The 19,405-nt window shown below is 37.9% G+C and overlaps 1 protein-coding gene across 1 annotated transcript in view; it reads left to right on the top strand.

Annotated features, from left to right (window-relative positions):
- ADAM23 (ADAM metallopeptidase domain 23) overlaps positions 1-19,405 on the top strand; it is a 226,996-nt gene that overhangs the window by 134,985 nt on the left and 72,606 nt on the right. The window contains exons 5-9 of the mRNA XM_006861942.1: positions 7,767-7,849; positions 9,602-9,665; positions 11,126-11,198; positions 11,917-11,993; positions 17,536-17,601. Of these exons, the coding sequence (XP_006862004.1) occupies positions 7,767-7,849; positions 9,602-9,665; positions 11,126-11,198; positions 11,917-11,993; positions 17,536-17,601 (363 nt within the window). The remainder of the gene's footprint in view (positions 1-7,766; positions 7,850-9,601; positions 9,666-11,125; positions 11,199-11,916; positions 11,994-17,535; positions 17,602-19,405) is intronic.

Genomic DNA, 19,405 nt, shown 5'->3' with positions numbered 1-19,405 from the left:
TTCTATGTTCCAATTTCCATTGGATGTTTACAGCTGTTTCTCTTCATTTTGAGTTGTGCCCCATCAGCGAACGAACGTCCCGCGGGCTTTTCTCCCACAGACTTTACTCCATTCATGTCATCACGGTCAACTCTACTTTGAGGAGGCAGCTCTTCCCCAGTCACATTTTGAGTGCCTTCCAACCTTAGGAGCTCATTTTCCGCCACTATATCTGACAGTTTTTCTCTGATATTCATAAGGGTTTCAGTGACTAAATATTTGGAAGTAGTTCGTCACACACTAGTTTGTCTTTGTCTGGAAGCTCATCTGAAACCTGCCCACCATGGGTGACCCTGCTGGTATCTAAAATACCAGTGGCATAGCTTTCAGAATCACAGCAACTCACAAGCCACCACAGTTCGACAAACTGACAGACGAGTGGTCGTGTATTATATGAGGGGGATTAAAAAATTTCATAGAAAAATACAATTGTCTTTTTGTTCCATTTTTGGATAAACTTTTTGATATTCTCATATGTATTTGTGAGTGTAAGTTTTTGTAGCCTATTTTTAATGTTTATCCAGATCTTCATGATATGATTGAAAATATCAGTGTTTGGACACCATGAATCCAGGTTTGTACATTAATAAGAACTGGCTAATTGCACTTTTAGCTTTCTTGTATGGTGCTATAGGATAAGCACTCAATTACAAACTCGGTTTAAACTGCAAGTTCAGTGGTTCAAACTCACCAGCCACTCCTTAGAAACCCTATTCAGTGCAATTAGGAGTCAGAACCAACTTGCTGGCACTTAACAAGAACAACTGCACTTTACAGATGTGGATGAGATAACTTAATAGCCACGAAGGTTAGGCTTTAGTTCCATCATAGTAGAATTAAACAGTTGTTGTTGTACAGTGCCATCAAGTTGATTCCGACCCGTGGTGACCCTGTGTAGGGTTTCCAAGGAGCAGCTGGTGAGCTTGAACCACCTACCTTGCAGTTCAAACAACTTTGCAGTGTGACGCATTAGTCCATAGCACCACACCAGCACCTGTTATTAAATTAGTAATATTAGAGAACCAAGTATCGTCTACATACTCACTCCAAGTTATTGCCAGCATCTCAAAATTGCCATCGCCAGCCACTTCTGATTTGGAGCTGTTTTTAAAGATGCACATGGTATACATGTTTAATTGTTTGCAGGAGCATCCTGGGGTTTCCAGTGGGATTCTGAGCTTAGTATTCTGTGAAGTAAAACTGTTGTTATGTGCTCTGGCTTGTGGGTTGTTCAACTTGTGGAAAGGTGGCCTGAGACAATTAGAAAGCAAACTTACTAGGATTTTTAACATCTTTTTGATTATCAAGTAACACTTAGCTATGTTGATGCATTTGAGTTGTGGTGTTGGAGGAGAATATTGAAAGTGCCATTGGCTTCCAAAAGAACAAACAGATCTGTGTTGGAAGAAGTGCAGCCAGAGTGCTCCTTGGAAGCCAGGATGCCAAAACTTCGTCTCTCATACTTCAGACATATTGTCAGAAACAGTCACTGGAGAAGTATATCGTGTTTGGTAAGGTGGAGGGTTAGAGAAAAAGAGGAAAACCCCCAGCGAAATGGGCTCAAGCGTGGCAACAATTTTGAGGTTGGCTCAGGACAGGGCAGTGTTTCGTTCTGTTGTGCATAGGGTTGCTATGAGTCGGAGTACCATTGAGTCCGAGGAGCAGCTTATAAGACACCAAATTTTTGTTGAATTTAACTGACTGACAGTTTTGAATCTGAAAATGCTGATGTCTACACGAATACACACAGACTTGAGTCATGTGCTGAATTAGCCCCTTTGGGTTTTCCTTCCCGCTGTCTCCCTTATCACACACTTGTGACTCATTCAGGTGGTGACAATGAACACATGGACCAGGTCTCCTGAAGCATCCGAGGACTTGTTGACTGAATAATGGAATACTAACTTGATAGTCTTAAGACGCGGGATTGAACTTGGCTTTTGCTCTTGTTGGCAGAGCCTGTTAGCACTTGGTGCCTGTCTCCCTTTTTGTACATGGAGATAGTAGCAAGCTCAGTGGTCTAAGAATTCCAAGCAGTTAGATTCCTGGATGTGATTACCCATCGCCATGGTTAATGAAGCCCTCTACAAGTGGAAGTGTACTGGCCAGCTCCTCTGCACTGGCCTGGTATTGTTCTCTCTGTACCCCAAAAGGAATGTTCTCTTCTCTCAAGTTATTTTGTATGAAATGCCTCCAGATACTACTTTGTTGTGGTGTTTAAAAAATGCTACATAAGTCTGAAGAATTTCCAAATTGTTGTTTTTGAAAACCTGGTAGAAATTCAGTATCAAGAAACTTAGGAATTTGTCTAATACACATAGTCCCTAACAAATGAGTTTCATTCCTAAGTCTTTATGTCGGCTTTGCATGTATGTCAAAATAGTTAGGTATGGTTCCTATCTAAGCTCAGTTAGGCACATATCTGTCTTAGTGTTGGTGTACCTTTTTATGCATAAAAAAACTTAAAAGAAATGCTTCCAGATACACTGAAACGTCTTTTACATAATGATAAAGTAACATTTTAAAAAACATTTTATTGTGAATTGAGTGATGATTTACAGACAAGATCATCAGTTATACATGCAGTAAATCATACGCTTTGTTTCATCTCAATGATTGCAGTCCCCTCCATGGGACAACAGGTCTCCCACTTCCTCTCTGTGATTCCTGTTTCCATTCCACCCTCCTTTGCATCCCTTCTCAACCTTGTCCTCAGGTAAATGCTGCCCTTTTGATCATGAATGATTGACCATTGCATGCTAAACATACCTTACTAGTGTTATTGTCTCCTTCTATATACCTGTCTACTGCTTGGCCACCCTTGGGCCACAAGGGTGAGTTCCTTTCCAAACCTTAATGGTGGCTGAGGGCCATAGTCATAGGTTACTCCAGTCTCTTTCTGACCAGTAAGCCCAATCTTTTTTTCCCCATAGTTTTGAGTTTTGTTCCACATTTTCTCCTACTCTATCTGGAACCTTCTAATGTGATCCCTTTCAGAGAAATTGGTACTGGTAGACAGTCACCAACCAGTTAGTTCTTCTGGTCTCAGAGTCATGGAGACCTATGTTCACATGCTTCATTGGTTCATTGAACTAATTGATTCCAAGCATCTTCAATTCTCAGCACTCTTATTTCTTCTGCACATGGAGAGACCAACAGCTGCACCTTAGATGGCTGCTCATGAGCTTTTAAGATCCTAGTTGGTACTCACCAAAGTAGGGTGTAGAACACCGTCTTCGTGGACTGTTATGTCAATATGGTGTCTCCTGAGACTATGGTCTTGAGTCCCAAGTTCAGCAACTCATTGCCTTAAGATGTTTGATACTATCTACAAAGTTTTCATCATTAAAGCTTTGATGCACATCACAAAGTAGCCTCCATTTGTTATCATGAGCCATTTTATGTACCTTTATTTTTAAAGTAATAGTCTTTGTCAGAATAGGTTCAAAGCTATGGGTTGTATATAAGTCAGATGTTCATAACCTTGGGACTGCCTATATTAAGTGTCAACCTACTGTGTTGCTTATAGTACTTAAAGGAACGGTACAGTTTAGATATTAACGTTTTCTTATGATAGTAGTCATCAGAGATATGATGATAATAATGATGTTATCTCAAATCTCACTTAAAGTCTGATCTGGTGATTCACATCCAAATATGTAGGTAACTCAAATGGTTCTCCTTAGATGACCTTCTGCCTCAATTCAAACCTGAGAGAATATCTTATTTTCCTTTGGCTGCCATAGCAAAATGCCACAGACTTAAAGAAGAGAAGTTTATTTTCTCACAGTTCTGGAGGCTTCAAGTCCAAATTCTGGGTGTCTACAGCAGCTCAAGGTTGGCAGTTTGAAACTATCAGCTGTTCTGTGGAAGAAAGATGAGGCTTTCTGCTCCTGTAAAGATGTACAGCCTCGGAAACCCTGTGCAGGGACACTATGAGTCGGAACTGACTCCACGGTACTTAACAAAAACAAAGAGCTCTCTGGAGCCCCAGTGTGGCATCGTAGGATAAGGCCTGTACTGATAACTGCAAGGTCGGCAATTCAAACTCACCAGCCTTTCCTCAGAAGCCCTAAACAACAGCTCTTTCTCAGATTACCTTTTGAGGTACACAGTTGAGTCCATCACAGAAAATATCATCTTTCAGTTTTCAGTGTGAATGAAATAAATTTAGATCTAAGAAAGGACTTGAAGTATCTTATAAGGAAAAGAATATAATTTGTAGCAAAGTATAGAAAATACCTTACAGGTTTTCTTAGAAAGGTCAAATAAATACAACAGTGTTTGCTATACACTACTCTAACAAACATTTCACTTACGATAGCTGTGGGACTTATGGTGTGGGACCAAGTGTTAAATAACCAGTTTGATGGAACTCACAACTACCTATGGTTGTTGTTGTTTTTTCTACTGGTATAGCCCTGTGGGTTAATGTTCTGGAACCTTCTCAATGGTACTTAACAACAACAGCAGCACAGTTGTTTTTAAAATCATGTGAAGAGGGTCCGCTGCAGTTTCACCACCGCTTGGCTGCCTCAGCCCTGAGCATCCGGACCCATGTGGAAGCTGCTCCCCACCGTGGGCCTGACCCGAGCAGAACCATACAGAGTTTTGACGGGTGTTGAATACATTGTTGGAAGGAAGAACTGTGAAATTCTAATTGACAAGGATCAATCAGTCGAAATCATGCTGTGTTAACTGCTAACTATCCTGAAACCCAGCTGAGTCAGACATATGAAATCCCTATATTGACAATAAAAGATAATTCTAAGGATGGTACTGTTATAAATGAGGAAAAAATCCAGAATCATATTTCCCAAACGTTGAAGACAGGGGATACAGTTATATTTGGAGTGTTGGAAAGTAAATTCAGAGTAGAGTATGAACCTATGGTTGCTTGCTCTTAGTGTTTAGATGTCTCTAGGAAAACTGCTTTAAATCAAGCTATTTTTCAACCTGGAGGACTCTCTGTAGACAGTTGGACAGAAGAATGTACTCACCTCATCATGGTGGTGGTGGTGGTAATGTGCTGTGGAGTCGGTTCCGACTCATAGCGACCCTGTACAGGGTTTCCGAGGCTGTGAATCTTTACGGGAGCAGAAAGCCTCATCTTTTTTCTGCGAAACAGCTGGAAGTTTCAAACTGTTGACCTTAAGGTTCGCAGCCCAATTTGTAACCACTATGCTACCAGAGCTCCTGTCACCTCATCATGGTATCAGTTAAAGTTACCATTAAAACAATATGTGTTCTCATCTGCGGGTATCTAATTGTAAAGCCAGAATATTTTACTGAATTTCTCAAAGCAGTTTAGTCCTAAAAACAGCTTCTACAAATTGAAAGTTTTTATCTACCTATTGATGAACCAGCTATTGAAAATAAAAATATTGGTCTATCAACACAACAGGAAAGAAAACAAATCTTCAAAGGGAAAACATTTATATTTCTAAATGCCAAACAGCACTATAAATTTTAAGCTCAGCAGTTAATTTTGGAGGTGGAAAAACTAGGTTGATAACAAAAGAAAATGAAGAAAAAGATGATTTTTTTTTTTAGTTCCTGGAAACTGTGTTGTTGATATAGGAATAACAAAGTCACAGATTTTAAATCCTGACTCTCAAAAAAACTGGATTCATATGATTATGAATATGCTAACAAGGTACAGAATGATTCTTTAGAATAGGAAATTGCAGTTAGATCATTTTAGCTTTGATTATGTGCTATTCCCCAATGTAAAAAGTAGAAACAAGAATTCTTATGTAGGTTTTATTCTGTAGACGGTTTGAAAATAGATTGTAACTCAGTATACTTTAAATAGAATATCTTTATCTGTGGGGGAAAAAAATCATATGAAGAGTTTGAAATTTAATTGCTTTCAGGCACATAACCATACTTCTCTGGACTCCTGGTGTGACACTGTAGGATCAGCATTGGACTGCAAACCACAAGGTCAGCAGTTCAAACCCACCAGCAACTCCTTGGAAACCTTATACAGGGTCTCTATGAATCCGAATTGACTTGATGACAGTTAACAACAACAACATACATTCTTACTCTGGTAAAAGAGCTCAGTTTATGATGAAAAATAGAACAGAGGAAATGATCAGAGAGATAATAAAAGGTAGAACTGATGTACAGGCCACAGAACGCCCAGCCTAATGAGTGAACCAATTCGTACCAAGGTGCATCTTGGAATTTCATGGAAATGAGAACGATAGAAGTTCCTATCTTTTAAAAAGGAGGAAGGGGAAAAGAATAAACAATTAAAAACAAACAAACCCTGGATTTTATAGAAAATATGTTAGAATATGTCATATCTTTCAACAGCAATACCAGAGGCAAGAAGATTGTACACAAGGCTTTTAAAGTGATGAGAGTAAACAATTTCCATTCTGCAATTATTTACCCATCCAAATGAACAGTCTAGGTGTGGATTGAAAAGAAATATTTTCATACATTTGTATTCTCCCCAAACTTAACTTTCATGAACACTTTTTCAAGAAAGTACTAGAGATATATTACAAAAAAGGGAAGAGGAGACCATAAATAGGGAAAACCTCAGGTCTATATGATCCAGTATAGAAAGGTAGCAAAGGGAGTTCTGAATATGATGTTAGCAAGACAGTCTGGGTAACAGCTTTGTGCATTATCCCTCAGTGCCACACCAGGACTCCCATGATTATGATATAAATGCTAAATGCTGATTTAATCAAAATATGGTGATATGTATTGGACTGTATTTGGGGTCAGACAGGTTTTCAAGCTTCCATATTATGAAAATTGGGAACGTGGTGGGTCCATACAATAAGCACTGGACTGGGAACTGCAAGATATGTACGTAATTCGAGTTTGCCAGCCACACCATGGGAGAAAGATGAGGCTTTCTACTCCTGCAAAGATTTAAGGTCTCAGTAATCCCCTACAGGGTCTCTATGAGCCAGAACTGACTCGACAACATTTAACAACAACAATATACTATGAAAATAATGTCTGAAATGGAATAAATCAAAACATAGCAGTATAAATACTTCGTTCTGAAATATGTAGGTAAACACCAGAAGAAACAGTTAAAATAATTTCAAATGGTTGGCTTCAAGGGTAGGGAGGGAGAGAGAAAGAAAAGTGCTGTATATTAAAAAATATATATATGAAGAAGTTAAAAAAAGTTATCGGGAAGATTCCAGTATCTTTTCAACCCATTTTCCATAAACTTTTTGAAGTCACCTCATAGGCTACTCTTTGACTTTAAAATGTATGTACGTATATTATTTCTATAAAAAAAGTAAAAGCTAATTTTTAAAGACAGGAATGCAAATAGCAAGGTTTTACATAGTTTTCCATCAAAAATTATTATAAATAACAACTGTGGGGAAGATGTCTCCACAGTTAGGCAGAAGATATTATTCCATAACAATATCTGGTATTTACTCCTTTTGTATGCTTTAGAAATGTATATAAGTTTTGACAGTTACAGCACTGGTTTATTTCCTTCAAAGCCTTTCCTCCTTTGTTACATTTAGTATGCACCTGCACATTATGGAAAAGGTGAGACATTTCTCCATCCTTCTGAGAGTTTGTACCAACTAGGAGTAGTTTCTAGGACTAGCCATCTGCCGTGCATTACCTTCCTCAAATCCGTACATTTCTTATTGCTTTATAGATGCATACCAAAGAGTGAATCAGATTGCATAAAATGTAAGCAATTAAACCACCTTTTTTTTTTTTTGTAGGGTGGAGAGCACTGTTACTACCATGGAAGCATCAGAGGCATCAAGGATTCGAAGGCAGCTCTGTCGACCTGCAATGGACTTCAGTATGTGGTCTCATTGGGCCCCACTACCCTCCATACTTGCTTTCTTCCAATCACCTTCTCCATTTTCTTTTTCTCATAATTATTAAGTGACTTTTCTGTGCCAATCCCATATTAAGGACTGGGTCTGCAGTGGTGATGAGTGCTTACAAATTGGGTGGTTTCAAACTGTGAACCTCAAGGTCAGAAGTTTGAAATTATCAGCTGTTCCACAGGAGAAAGATGAGGCTTTCTGCTCCTGTAAATATTTACAGCCTTAGAAACCCTATACAGGGTTGCTATGGGTTGGAATCGACTCAATGGCACTAACCAAAAAACCAATAAAACAAAAATGCAGTGGTGAAGAGGGAGGCAAAGTCCTTTTACTGTTAGCATAGAGTTTGCAAGAGATTCAAAGATTAAACAAATAATTAATGGTGTTAGGTTTCATTGAGTCCATTTTGACTCATAGTGACTCCATGTTGCAGAGTAGATCTATGTCACAGGATTTTCTAGGCTGACCCCTGGTGGTGTAGTGGGTTACGCATTGGACTGCTAACTGTAAGATCAGTAGTTTGACTCCACCAGCGGCTCTTAGGGAGAAAGATGAGGCTTTTACAGCCTCAGGAACCACATACAGGGTCACTGTGAGTTGACACCAAATCAACAGCACACAGTAGCAGCCACAGTCTTTTTCCTACAGAGCCACTGGTGGGCTTGAACCACCAGCTTTTTGGTTAACACCTGAGTGCTTAACCATTATGATATCAGGGCTCCTTAAGTAAATGATTACACAAATTAATCTTTAATTACCATTTAGTAGGTGCTATGCAGAAGGACATGGAGTCCTGGTTTGGTGCTGTGGGTTAATGCGCCAGACTGCAAAGCCATTTAAACTGCAAGGTCAGCAGTTCAAGCTCACCAGATGCTCCTCAGAAACTCTATACAGGTTTGCTATGGATCAGAACCAACTTGACGGCACTTCACAACAACAACAACAATGCAGAAGGATAGACACTTAAGGTGGCTGAACCTAGTCTAGAAAGGATTCCTACAGGTACATTCCTGAGGAAATGCCCCTCACAGTAACCTGAGGAGAAGTAGGAGTTAGCTAGGCAAGGGGTTAGAGAACACTAAAGAGCTCATGCATACACCCCAAGGTAGAATCTGAACATGCTTTCTCCAGGCACTTTTTAGTAGCATTTCATATAAAGATCTTGTTTTAACCATGGAGTAGGAAAGGATCTTGAAATTTTTTAAATAGAAATTTCTGAATCTGTCAAAATTCTATGAGATTTGTAGCATATACTGATTGATGGAAATCCACAACATACTTCAGAACCTAGTAGTTTTAAATTATTCTCATGAGTATGAAAACTTTCTATGTTTTTATAGGTGATACTGGATTTGCATAACAGATTTCTGCTAGCTGTACATTGTGCTGAAATAGTAACTTGAAATACTAAAACTGTCTGAATAATATTTGCCCAAATTAATCTAATCTGCCCATTTAATTAAAATGATTGTATCCGGTATAATCTACCTGCTCTTGGTGTTCCCTTTTTCATTTATTGTAGCCTGTATGCTGTCTAGTAGAGTATGGGGACCACAGTGAGACTCTGTACATACAGAGATGTGGATTTTATTTGGGCAATATAAAGGTATTTGTTCAGACACTTTATTTTCAAGGATAATAAGTGAAGCTAACTTGCTGATTATCTCTTGCCATTTTCTATACCTGCTAATTGTTGCTGGTGTGGTTTTTTTGTATTATAGTGGCATGTTTGAGGATAATACCTTTGTGTATATGATAGAACCATTGGAGCTACTTCATAATGAGGTAAGTCTGACATTAGTATCCTTATGGTGCAAAGAAATAATCTTTAGCACCACACACACACAAAAAAAATATATATATATATATAATAAAATGACAGCAGCAAATTCATATCTATCAATAATTACACTGAATTTTAACTGATTAAACGCACCAGTTAAGAGACAGAGCATGCCTTAGTAGGTAAAAATACAGAACCCATCAATAGGCTGTGTATAAGAGACACACCTAAAACTCAAAGTTGAAAAAAAATGTATCAAGCGAACAGCAACCAAAAAAGAGCAGAAGTGGTAATATTAGTTTCTGATGTAGACTTTTATGTAAAAACTGTCATAAGAGACAAGGAAGGGTATTATGTGATGATTAAGGAGTCGATCCAACAAAAGGACATAACCATGAGAAACATCTATAGACCTGACGAACGAGTTCCAAAATACATACAGTAAACTTGAACTGAACTGAAAAGAGAAATCAACAGCTCCACATTGACCGTAGGAGACTTTAGCATGCCACTTTTGATTAACAGACAACTAGAAAGAAACCCAGCGAAGATACAGAAGATAGATCTCGTAGATATGTACAGAATGTACTACCCAACAACACAGTTCACAATTGTCCCAGCACACACCGATCATTCATCAGAATGCACCATAGGTTGGACCACAAAGAATGCCTCAAAACAACAAAATTCAAAACATGGAAATAGTACAAAGCATATTTTTAAATCACAGTGCTATAAAATTAGAAATCAACAATGGGAAGACCAAAGAAAAAAATGAAATATATGGACACTGAATAACACCATGCTTTAAAAAAAAACTTGATAATAGAAGAATTAAAAACTGAAATTTAAAAAATTCCAAGAATCCCATGAGAATGAAAACATCATACCAAAACCTTTGGGGGACAGCACAAGTAATAATCAGAGGTCAATTAATAGCAGCAAATGCACACATCAAAAAAGAAGAAAGGGTAAAAATCAACACCTTAACCCAATAAGGTGGTGTTATAGGCTAAGCACTGGACTGCTAACAAAAAGATCAACAGTTCAAACTCAACAGCCTCTCTGTGTGAGAAAATGAAACTTTCTGCTCCATAAAAATGTGTGGCTTTGGAAACCCTATACAGGATCATTATGTATCAGAATCAATTCAATGGTTCCTAACAGCAATAACAAGGTTTAAGAATAGATAATAAAACTGATTATTGTATAAACTGGATTAGTTAAAAAAGAGGCTTTTAGATAAAATCAGTTTCAATAAGATACATACTTTTGTTTTTATAATTAGCCTATAAATACTTAATATTTATATCTAGTTTTTGTTTTGTTTTTTATAGATAATTAGCCTATAAATATTTTATAGCCTTTCACTTTAGGAAAAGCTTTAGAGACATTTTTGTACGATTCCATAAAAACTTGCTCACATCTTGCTTTTGAATTTCTTACAATTGTTTTGTTTCAGAAAAGCACAGGTCGACCACATATAATTCAGAAAATGTTGGCGGGACAGTATTCTAAGCAAATGAAGAACCTCAGTAAGTTTTAATTCCAACAGCCATTGCAAGAGCTGTAACTTGGTAGAACTTAGTAAACGTGCACGTGTGAAAGTGGTCCAAAATCTGAGATGAGCAATGTGTGGGGGCAGTTATGGAAAGACCAAAATAATGAAGCCAAGGAATAAAGCTGTGTTGGGAACTAGAGTGCTTTAATGAGGTTCATCCTTAAACGTCACAGTTGGCTGCTCTTTAGCCAACTTGTATTGCCTCTTTCTTATACTCTGATCCTAAAACATCTCAAGTCATAATATCAGCAAAAACTTCTTTTGGATTGTTTTGGTATGTGATACCATTTTTTACATGACTATTATGATACCAAAAGTACGCATCTAAAAACTTACACTATACATTGTTTTTTTTTTAATTCTAGAATGAATCAAGTATAGTAGAATTCCCTTAATATTTCAGATATTGAGTGTCATGTCATGTAGGACAGCTATGCATACACTAATGAAGTTGAGCAGCCTATATGCTTTTCGTGATGTTTGAAAAAAAATTACATGTTTGAACCATCTTTGTGACTATGAGACTGTGAAATGTTTAATCATCAGTACAATTTTTTTCACCTAAGGCTATCTTGATTTTGAGGTGACATGTATGATCAGTGCCACTATCCCTTCATACCATATTCAGGTATCATAGCCTCATTGAAAAGCAGTCCAATATGAATTTTGATATTTGCCTTCCTTTTGCACAGGTATGGAAAGCAGTGACCAGTGGCCCTTTTTACCTGAATTACAGTGGTTGAAAAGGAGAAGAAAGAGAGCTGCGAACGTGAGTATGGCATTAAGACATAGGTCGGGTTTATTTTACTCAGTTACTTCAGTTATGTGCCTCTCATTACACAATATGAGTATATCTAAAACATTTTAGATTTGAGGAACTTCTTAACAACAACAAAAAAACAAACAAAAAAACAGTCTCTTTGATTATGTTCTCTTAAACCAAAGACAAAATTCAGTGCTGTTGAGCTGATTCTTACTTAGAGTGACTGTGGGATAGAGTAGAACGGCTGCATAGAGCTTTCAAGGCTGTGAACTTTCACAGAAGCAGAATGCCCTATCTGTTGGGTTTAAGCTGCCTACTTTTTAGTTAACATCCAAGCACTTAAACAATGTGACACCAGAGCTCGCTTCTATCAACTTTTAGCCAACTAAACACTGCACCTTATAGGCACACTGCCTTTTTCTCATCTCTCCCTATTAACGATTCAAATTCATTTTAGTTTTCTATGAACTCTGATATCATATAAAGAATGTGTCATCTTAGCTTCCTTTTCAAAATGTTTTCTTATACAAATGCAATATATATATTTTCTATTAAAAGTACAGAGGGATTTGTGGAGCCATATGGTTAGTAGTCCTGTTGTGGTACCATAGGATAAGCACTCAATCTCAAGGTCGGTTTGAATCGCAAGGCTGGCAGTTCAAACTCACCAGCCACTCCTTGAAAACCCTACACAGGGTTGCTATGAGTCGGAACCGACTCAACAGCATTTAACAACAACAACAACGTGGTTAGTATGGAGTCCTGGTGTGAAGCTGCAGGATACTGCACTAGACTACAAGGTTGGTTTGAACTGCAAGGTTGGTGGTTCAAACCCACCAGTTGCTCCTCAGAAACCCTATACATTGTCGCTATGAGTCAGAACCAACTCGATGGCACTTAAAAACGAAATGATTGATATAGCATCATGTAAAATGTTTCTTCTAACAGAAAAGTGAAGGAAAGAGTTAGGATTTGAGATGTTGGATTATTATGTTTATTGGTATTTTTTCAAATGAAAAACTCCATTATATAAAGTTTTGAAGCTGAATTCATGGCCACTAGTTTTTCTATGTGAATGAACCTATTTGATTACTCGTGATATGGCAGGTACTAAATTAAAAAATCGTTGTGCACCTGACATGTACTGATAAATGTATACAGGCTTTGTAACTGAAATTAGGTACCTCGTCGTCTTCATAAAAGATTAGAAAGCTGTAATGATGGAGACTGTTTAGTAATTATATGGTGAATGCTATGTAACTGAGAATTAATTCCATAGCTTATAGATTACATGGTAATTTACTTGATAACTTAATGAATAATTAAAGTGGAAATTGCACATCTAGATAATGTTTCACTGGATGTGTTTTTTTTTGTGGAAAATTAGACCAGCAGCCATTGAAAATTTAGCTTGAGAATAACATCCTTAATTTTATGAGCCCAAGGAGCTCTGGTAGCATAGTGGTTACAAATCGGGCTACTAACCTCAAGGTCAGCAGTTGGAAACTACCAGCAGTTCTGTGGGAGACAGATGAGGCTTTCTGCTCCTACAAAGATTTGCAGCCTCGGAAACCCTATTCAGGGTCGCTACGAGTCAGAACCAACTCCACAACACATAACCACCACCACATAATGATATTATGATGATTTTTGGATATCTTCTCTTGCTCTGTCTCTTTAAAGATGCAGTTGGTAATGCATTTTATGTAGGCTTTAGATAGGTAATAATAAACATATAGAAAAAAAGAATTTTATGATCATATACGTCTGTGTCTGTGTAGGCTAATCTTTCACTACTGTTGTTACATGCTGTCGAGTCTGCTGCCACTCATAGTGACCCTGTGCACAACAGAACACTGCCCGGTCCTGTGCCATCCTCACAATTTAAGTTGCTAAGCTTGAGCCCATTGCTGCTACTACTGTGACAGTATATATCATTGGGGACCCTCCACTTTTTCTCTGACCTTCCACTTGACCAGGAACTGATCCCTTCTGATAATCTGTCTCAAGCATGAGAGACAAAGTCTTGTCATCTTGGCTTCTGAGGAGCATTTTGGTTGTACTTCTAAAACACATTTGTTTGTTCTTCTAGCAGTCCATGGTACCTTTAATATTCTTCTCCAATATCATAACTCAAATGTGTCAATTCTTTTATGCTCTTATTTATTCATTGTCTAACTTTCACATGCATATGAAGCTATTGAAAATACCATGATTTGGGTCAGGTGCATCTTAGTCCTCAAAAGTGTCATCTTTGCATTGAATACTTTAAAAAGGTCTTGTGCAGCAGATTTGCTTAATGCAATTCTTGATTTGATTTCTTGGCTGATGCTTCTATAAGTGTTGATAGTGAATCCAAGAAAAATGAATTTTTGATAACTTTCAATCATTTTTCCATTTATTATGGTATTATTGATTCATTGGTGAGGATTTTTGTTTTCCTTACACTGAGGTGCAATCCATAATGAAGACTGTGGTCTTTGCTGTACATCAGTAAGTGTTTTATGGCCTTTATGCTTTCAGCAAGTCTTCCTCCAATCCTGATACCATGTTCTTCGTATAATCCAGTTTCTCAGATTATTTGCTCGACATACAGATTAAATAAGTATGGTGAAAGAATACAACCCTGACTCACACCTTTCCACATTTTAAACCATTCAGTTTCCCCTTGTTCTGTTTGAATGACTGCTTCTAGGTCTATGTATAAGTTCCTCATGAGCACAGGTAAGTGTTCTGGAATACTCATTCTTCACAATGTTATCTATAGCTTGTCATGATATATACAGTCAAAAGCCTTTGCATAGTCAATAAAGCACAGCTAAACATCTTTCTGGTATCCGCTTTCAAACAAGATCCATCTGATGTCAGCAATGATATCCCTCATTCCATGTCCTCATTTCTTATCTAGCTTGAACCTCTGGCAGGTCTCTGCCAAGGTACTGTTGAGGCTGTTTTTGAAATATATTTAGCAAAATTGTACTTGCATGTGATATTAATATTGTTCAATGATTTGTGTATTCCATTGGGCCACCTGTCTTTGGAATGGGCATAAATATGGATCTCTTCCAAACAGTTGGCCAGAGAGCTTCTTCCAAATTGCTTGGCACAAATGAGTGAGTGCCTCAGTGCTGTCTCTGTTTGTTGAAAGATTTCAGTTTATATTCCGTCAATTTCTGGTACCTCGTTCCTTGCCAGTGCCTTCAGTGCAGCTTAGACTTCTTCCTTCTGTACCATTGATCTTGATCCTCTGCTACTTTTTAACATGATTGAACACTGACCATTTCATTATGGTACAGTGACTGTTATATTTTTTACCATCTTCTTTTGATACTTTCTGCATCATTCAGTATTTTGCCCAAGGTATCCATCAATATTGTAACTTGAGGATCAAATTTTTTCTTCAGTTCTTTCAGCTTGAGAAATGCTGAGTGTGTTCCTCTCTTTTGGTTCCCTAACTTCAGGTCTTTGCATACTTTATTATAATATTTGATGTTATCTTCTCGAGCTGCTCTTTGAAATTTTCTATTCAGCTCTTTTACCTCCTCATTTCTTCAGCTGTTCTTTTTGATGATGAATGCTAACACCATCCCTATTCAGTTTATCATTCCTGGCATAGTAAACCATATGATTGTCAGATTCAAAATTGCCAGTACTAGTCCATTTAAGCTCAATAATAGCTCTGATATCAATCTTTAAGTATTCCATTTCAATTTTGACAACTTCCAATTTTCCTAGATTCATACTTTGTACATTCCATATTCTGATTTATAATGGATATTTGCCACTGTCTCTCTTCATGTTGAGTTGTGCCCCATCAGCAAATGAAGGTTGTTCTGAAAGCTTTACTACATTTGCGTTTTCATGGTCAAGTCTACTTTGAGATGGCAGCTGTCCCCTAGTCACATTTTGAGTATTTTCACTACTCTGTACCCTTATCAAATATAAACTGATCAGTGAGCATGTACAAACAAACCAAAGAGTCACTATTATTAAGTTTCCAACTATGAAAAAGAAATAAAAGTCCCAATGAGGGCTAAAGCCTTACTCTGAAAAGATTATTTAGTAATAATCAAAATTTCGAAGTGACAGAATATAATAATTATTTGCTCCTTTGAGCAGTTTATGGTTCAGAATTGGTGTATTGTTACGATTTCAATCCAACAAGGAAAGGGTTTTGTTTGACTACATTGACACCTATTTCAGATAAACTTGTAGGTAATTATAATTTGTGCTATTCTTTTTCTTTCTATAAATGTATTATTTTGAATTATGTGATAGTTTACATGGGATAACATTAGCTTTACATTCATCCTATCGTATATCATTTCATTGCCATGGTTATGATCCACTGTATGTGTCATCATCCAACCATAGGGTATATCCTGCAAGCCTGCCCCCCAGTCATCAGCACACAGTCCCTCTCCCTCTCTGGGTCTAGAGTCCCCAGCCATTCCATTTCTCCACGTCATCGTCTCTGTCTCCATCAACTGTTTCTTTGAGTTGGGTCTCGCACTCTGCTCTTCTCCCTTGATGGTTCCAGGGACCTCCGCTTCTGGACTACAAAGTCAGTCACTCCCCTCCTTTTGCTACAAAACGTCCAACCCTTTACATTTCCAACCCCTGCAGTCAGACCTGATAACAATTATTCACCATTGTACCACAAGGGACCTATCCCCATCTCCTTTCATTAGCCCTACCCACACAGATTGGATACTACTCAGTGGAGATTCTACCTTACTCCGCACCCTCTGGATCTAGGCTCCCTCTTGAAAGCTTGTAAGCCAGTCACTTCTTGCCTTTGTTGTTGTTGTTGTTAAGTGCCGTCGAGTCGGTTCTGACCCATAGCCTTTGTAGCCCTCCCATTTTGGGTAGCCAATGTCCAAGTTGCCCATCCCTTTCTACTCTGTGTATGGAGTGGGTGGGAGTGATCCTCGCTCTATAGATTTGTTCCCTCTTTTGAGCTACTACATCCATAGGTGTGTGCTATTCTTATACATGAGTTTTAAGCAGATTTTCTTTCAAGTTGTAAGTAGATACATTTCTTAGATCACATTTTACTGCCATAGAATTTTATTATGTAAATTTTCTGTAAAATATTTTTGCATTTGACACTACATAAAAACAAGATGGAGTGTTGCCTATATTGATGATTACTTAATTGTTTTTGTTGTTGTCAAGTGCTATCGAGTCGGTTCCGACCCATAACAACCCTGTATAGGGTTTCCAAGGAGCAGCTGGTGAGCTTGAACTGCCGACCTTGCAGTTCAAAGTGACTTTGCAGTCCAGTACATTAACACACAGCACCACTCCAAGACTTCTACTTAGTTGTAATGATCATTAAATCTCATTCTTTTTCAAATTTGAGTGTTTACCTACCCTTTATGATGCCTCTGGGCTTCTCTTTGATCCTATTCTAAATAGATGTTTCACATTCTGACCTTGTTTGTTCCAGAATGCTTGTAATTAGGCAGGAGAGAGTTTTTCTGATATTCAAACTCAGTATGTCATATTAACCACGATTCTGACTATATATTTTTACTTTCCACAGCCATCTCGTGGTGTGTTTGAAGAAATGAAATATTTGGAGCTTATGATTGTTAATGATCACAAAACGGTAAGAATATAGTGGTAAGAATAAAGCCAAGATATATAGCTTCTTTCCTCTACTTTTTGATACATTTAATGTCTTTATTTATTTCATGGTGCTTGGAAGCAGTAGGTGTTGTAAGGCGTTTTTACAATTTAAGACTTTCTCTCTGTAAATAAGTACTAGAATGAACTATTTGTTTGGCATCTTTTACTTGTTTTCACTTTAAATTCTTATTTTCTGTTTTTTTCATTTATGAATTTGGTCATTGCTTTCTAATGTTATTCCACATCTTTGTTCTACCAATATGTTAAATTTTTCTTACTAATTTTTAGGATTCGTTGTTGTTGTTATTGTTATGTGTCTTCGAGGTGGTTCCGACTTATAGCGACACTGTATAGGGTTTTGAGGAGCAGCTGGTGAGTTTGAACTGTTGACCTTGTGCAGTGCTGATCCTACAGCGTCACACCAGGATTTGTGGTGGCTATAATTACGCTAACCTCAAGGTCGGCAGTTCGAAACTACCAGCTGTTCCACGGGAGAAAGATGAGGCTTTCTGTTCCTGTAAATATTTACAGCCTCAGAAACCCTGTGCAGGGTCACTATGAGTTGGAACCGACTCCATGGTACTTAACAACAACAACATAATTACAAAATAGAAATGTATATGATAAAGTTATGCCCAAGGAGAATATCTTTAAATAGGTGATTTATCATCTAGAATGTTAAATGAATAGCCTAGGTTACTTCTGTCAAAGTATGATGTGACTGAATGTGTCACTTCAGTCATACTCAAAAGTCATTGACCTTCTATATCCTGTTAAATATATTCCACCTAACCCTTTCTCTCACAACCTTGGTTGAATCCCAGGAAGTACTGAAAAGTCTTGGTCAGTAAGCTATTCATACTGGTCAGTATGCCAAGTATTAGTGTTATGTTGGTAAATGTTTAACACCCAACCCTCAGCAAAAAGTCCTAATTTATAGTATCTGCTGATACCCATGGTGCAAGTACTCCAACTATGACTGATTTCAACCCATCAAAGTGAAGTTACTGAGTTGGAAAAGATGAGTTGGAGTTGGAAGATGAGGTTCCTGAGTTGGAGTTGGAAAAGATGTCCACAATTAACTCTGTGAGCGGTCGGATCCAGCCCCAGCACTCTAGTGCATAGTCCCCAAACTATTTAGACCAGCTGTAATTTTTGTTATCGTTAACGTAATTTAATTAAAAACAGTTGTTGTAGTTAGCTACCATCAGGTTGGCCCCTGGCACATGGTGACCCCATGCACAACAGGATTGGACCACTGTAATCCATAGGGTGTTTTATTGGCTGATTTTAAGAAGGAGATCCACAGGGTTTTCTTCCTCATCTGTCTTAGTCTGGAAGCTCTGCTTAAACCTGGTCAGCATTACAGTAGCACCAGAGCGTCCGTTCGCAGACAGGTGGTGGTTGCACTTGAATTGCATTGACTGGAAGGTGAGAGTTATACCACTGAGCCATCATTGGCCTCAATTAAATAGTATGCAAACTAAAAACTAAAACAAAGAGTAACTGCTTTTATTAAAACTTAGTTGCATTTTGCTGTTGTTGTTGTTAGGTGCCATCAAGTAGGTACTGACTCATAGCAACCCTGTGCACAACAGAACAAAACACTGCCTGGTCCTGCACAAACCTCACAATCATTGCTATGTTTGAGCCCATTGCTGCTGCAACTGTGCCAATTCATCTTGTTGGAGGCCTTCCTCTTTTTCTCCAACTCTCTACCAAACATGATCTCCTTCATGGTTGGTAAAGTGTTAGTTGTGTTTACAAAAATAGATTTTATAAAA

This window comes from Chrysochloris asiatica, unplaced genomic scaffold (genome assembly GCF_000296735.1).
Source record: "Chrysochloris asiatica unplaced genomic scaffold, ChrAsi1.0 scaffold00045, whole genome shotgun sequence".
In the NCBI taxonomy this organism is placed as follows: Eukaryota; Metazoa; Chordata; class Mammalia; order Afrosoricida; family Chrysochloridae; genus Chrysochloris; species Chrysochloris asiatica.
Note: the sequence above shows the minus strand (reverse complement) of the source record. Positions and strands in the feature narration are given on the sequence as shown.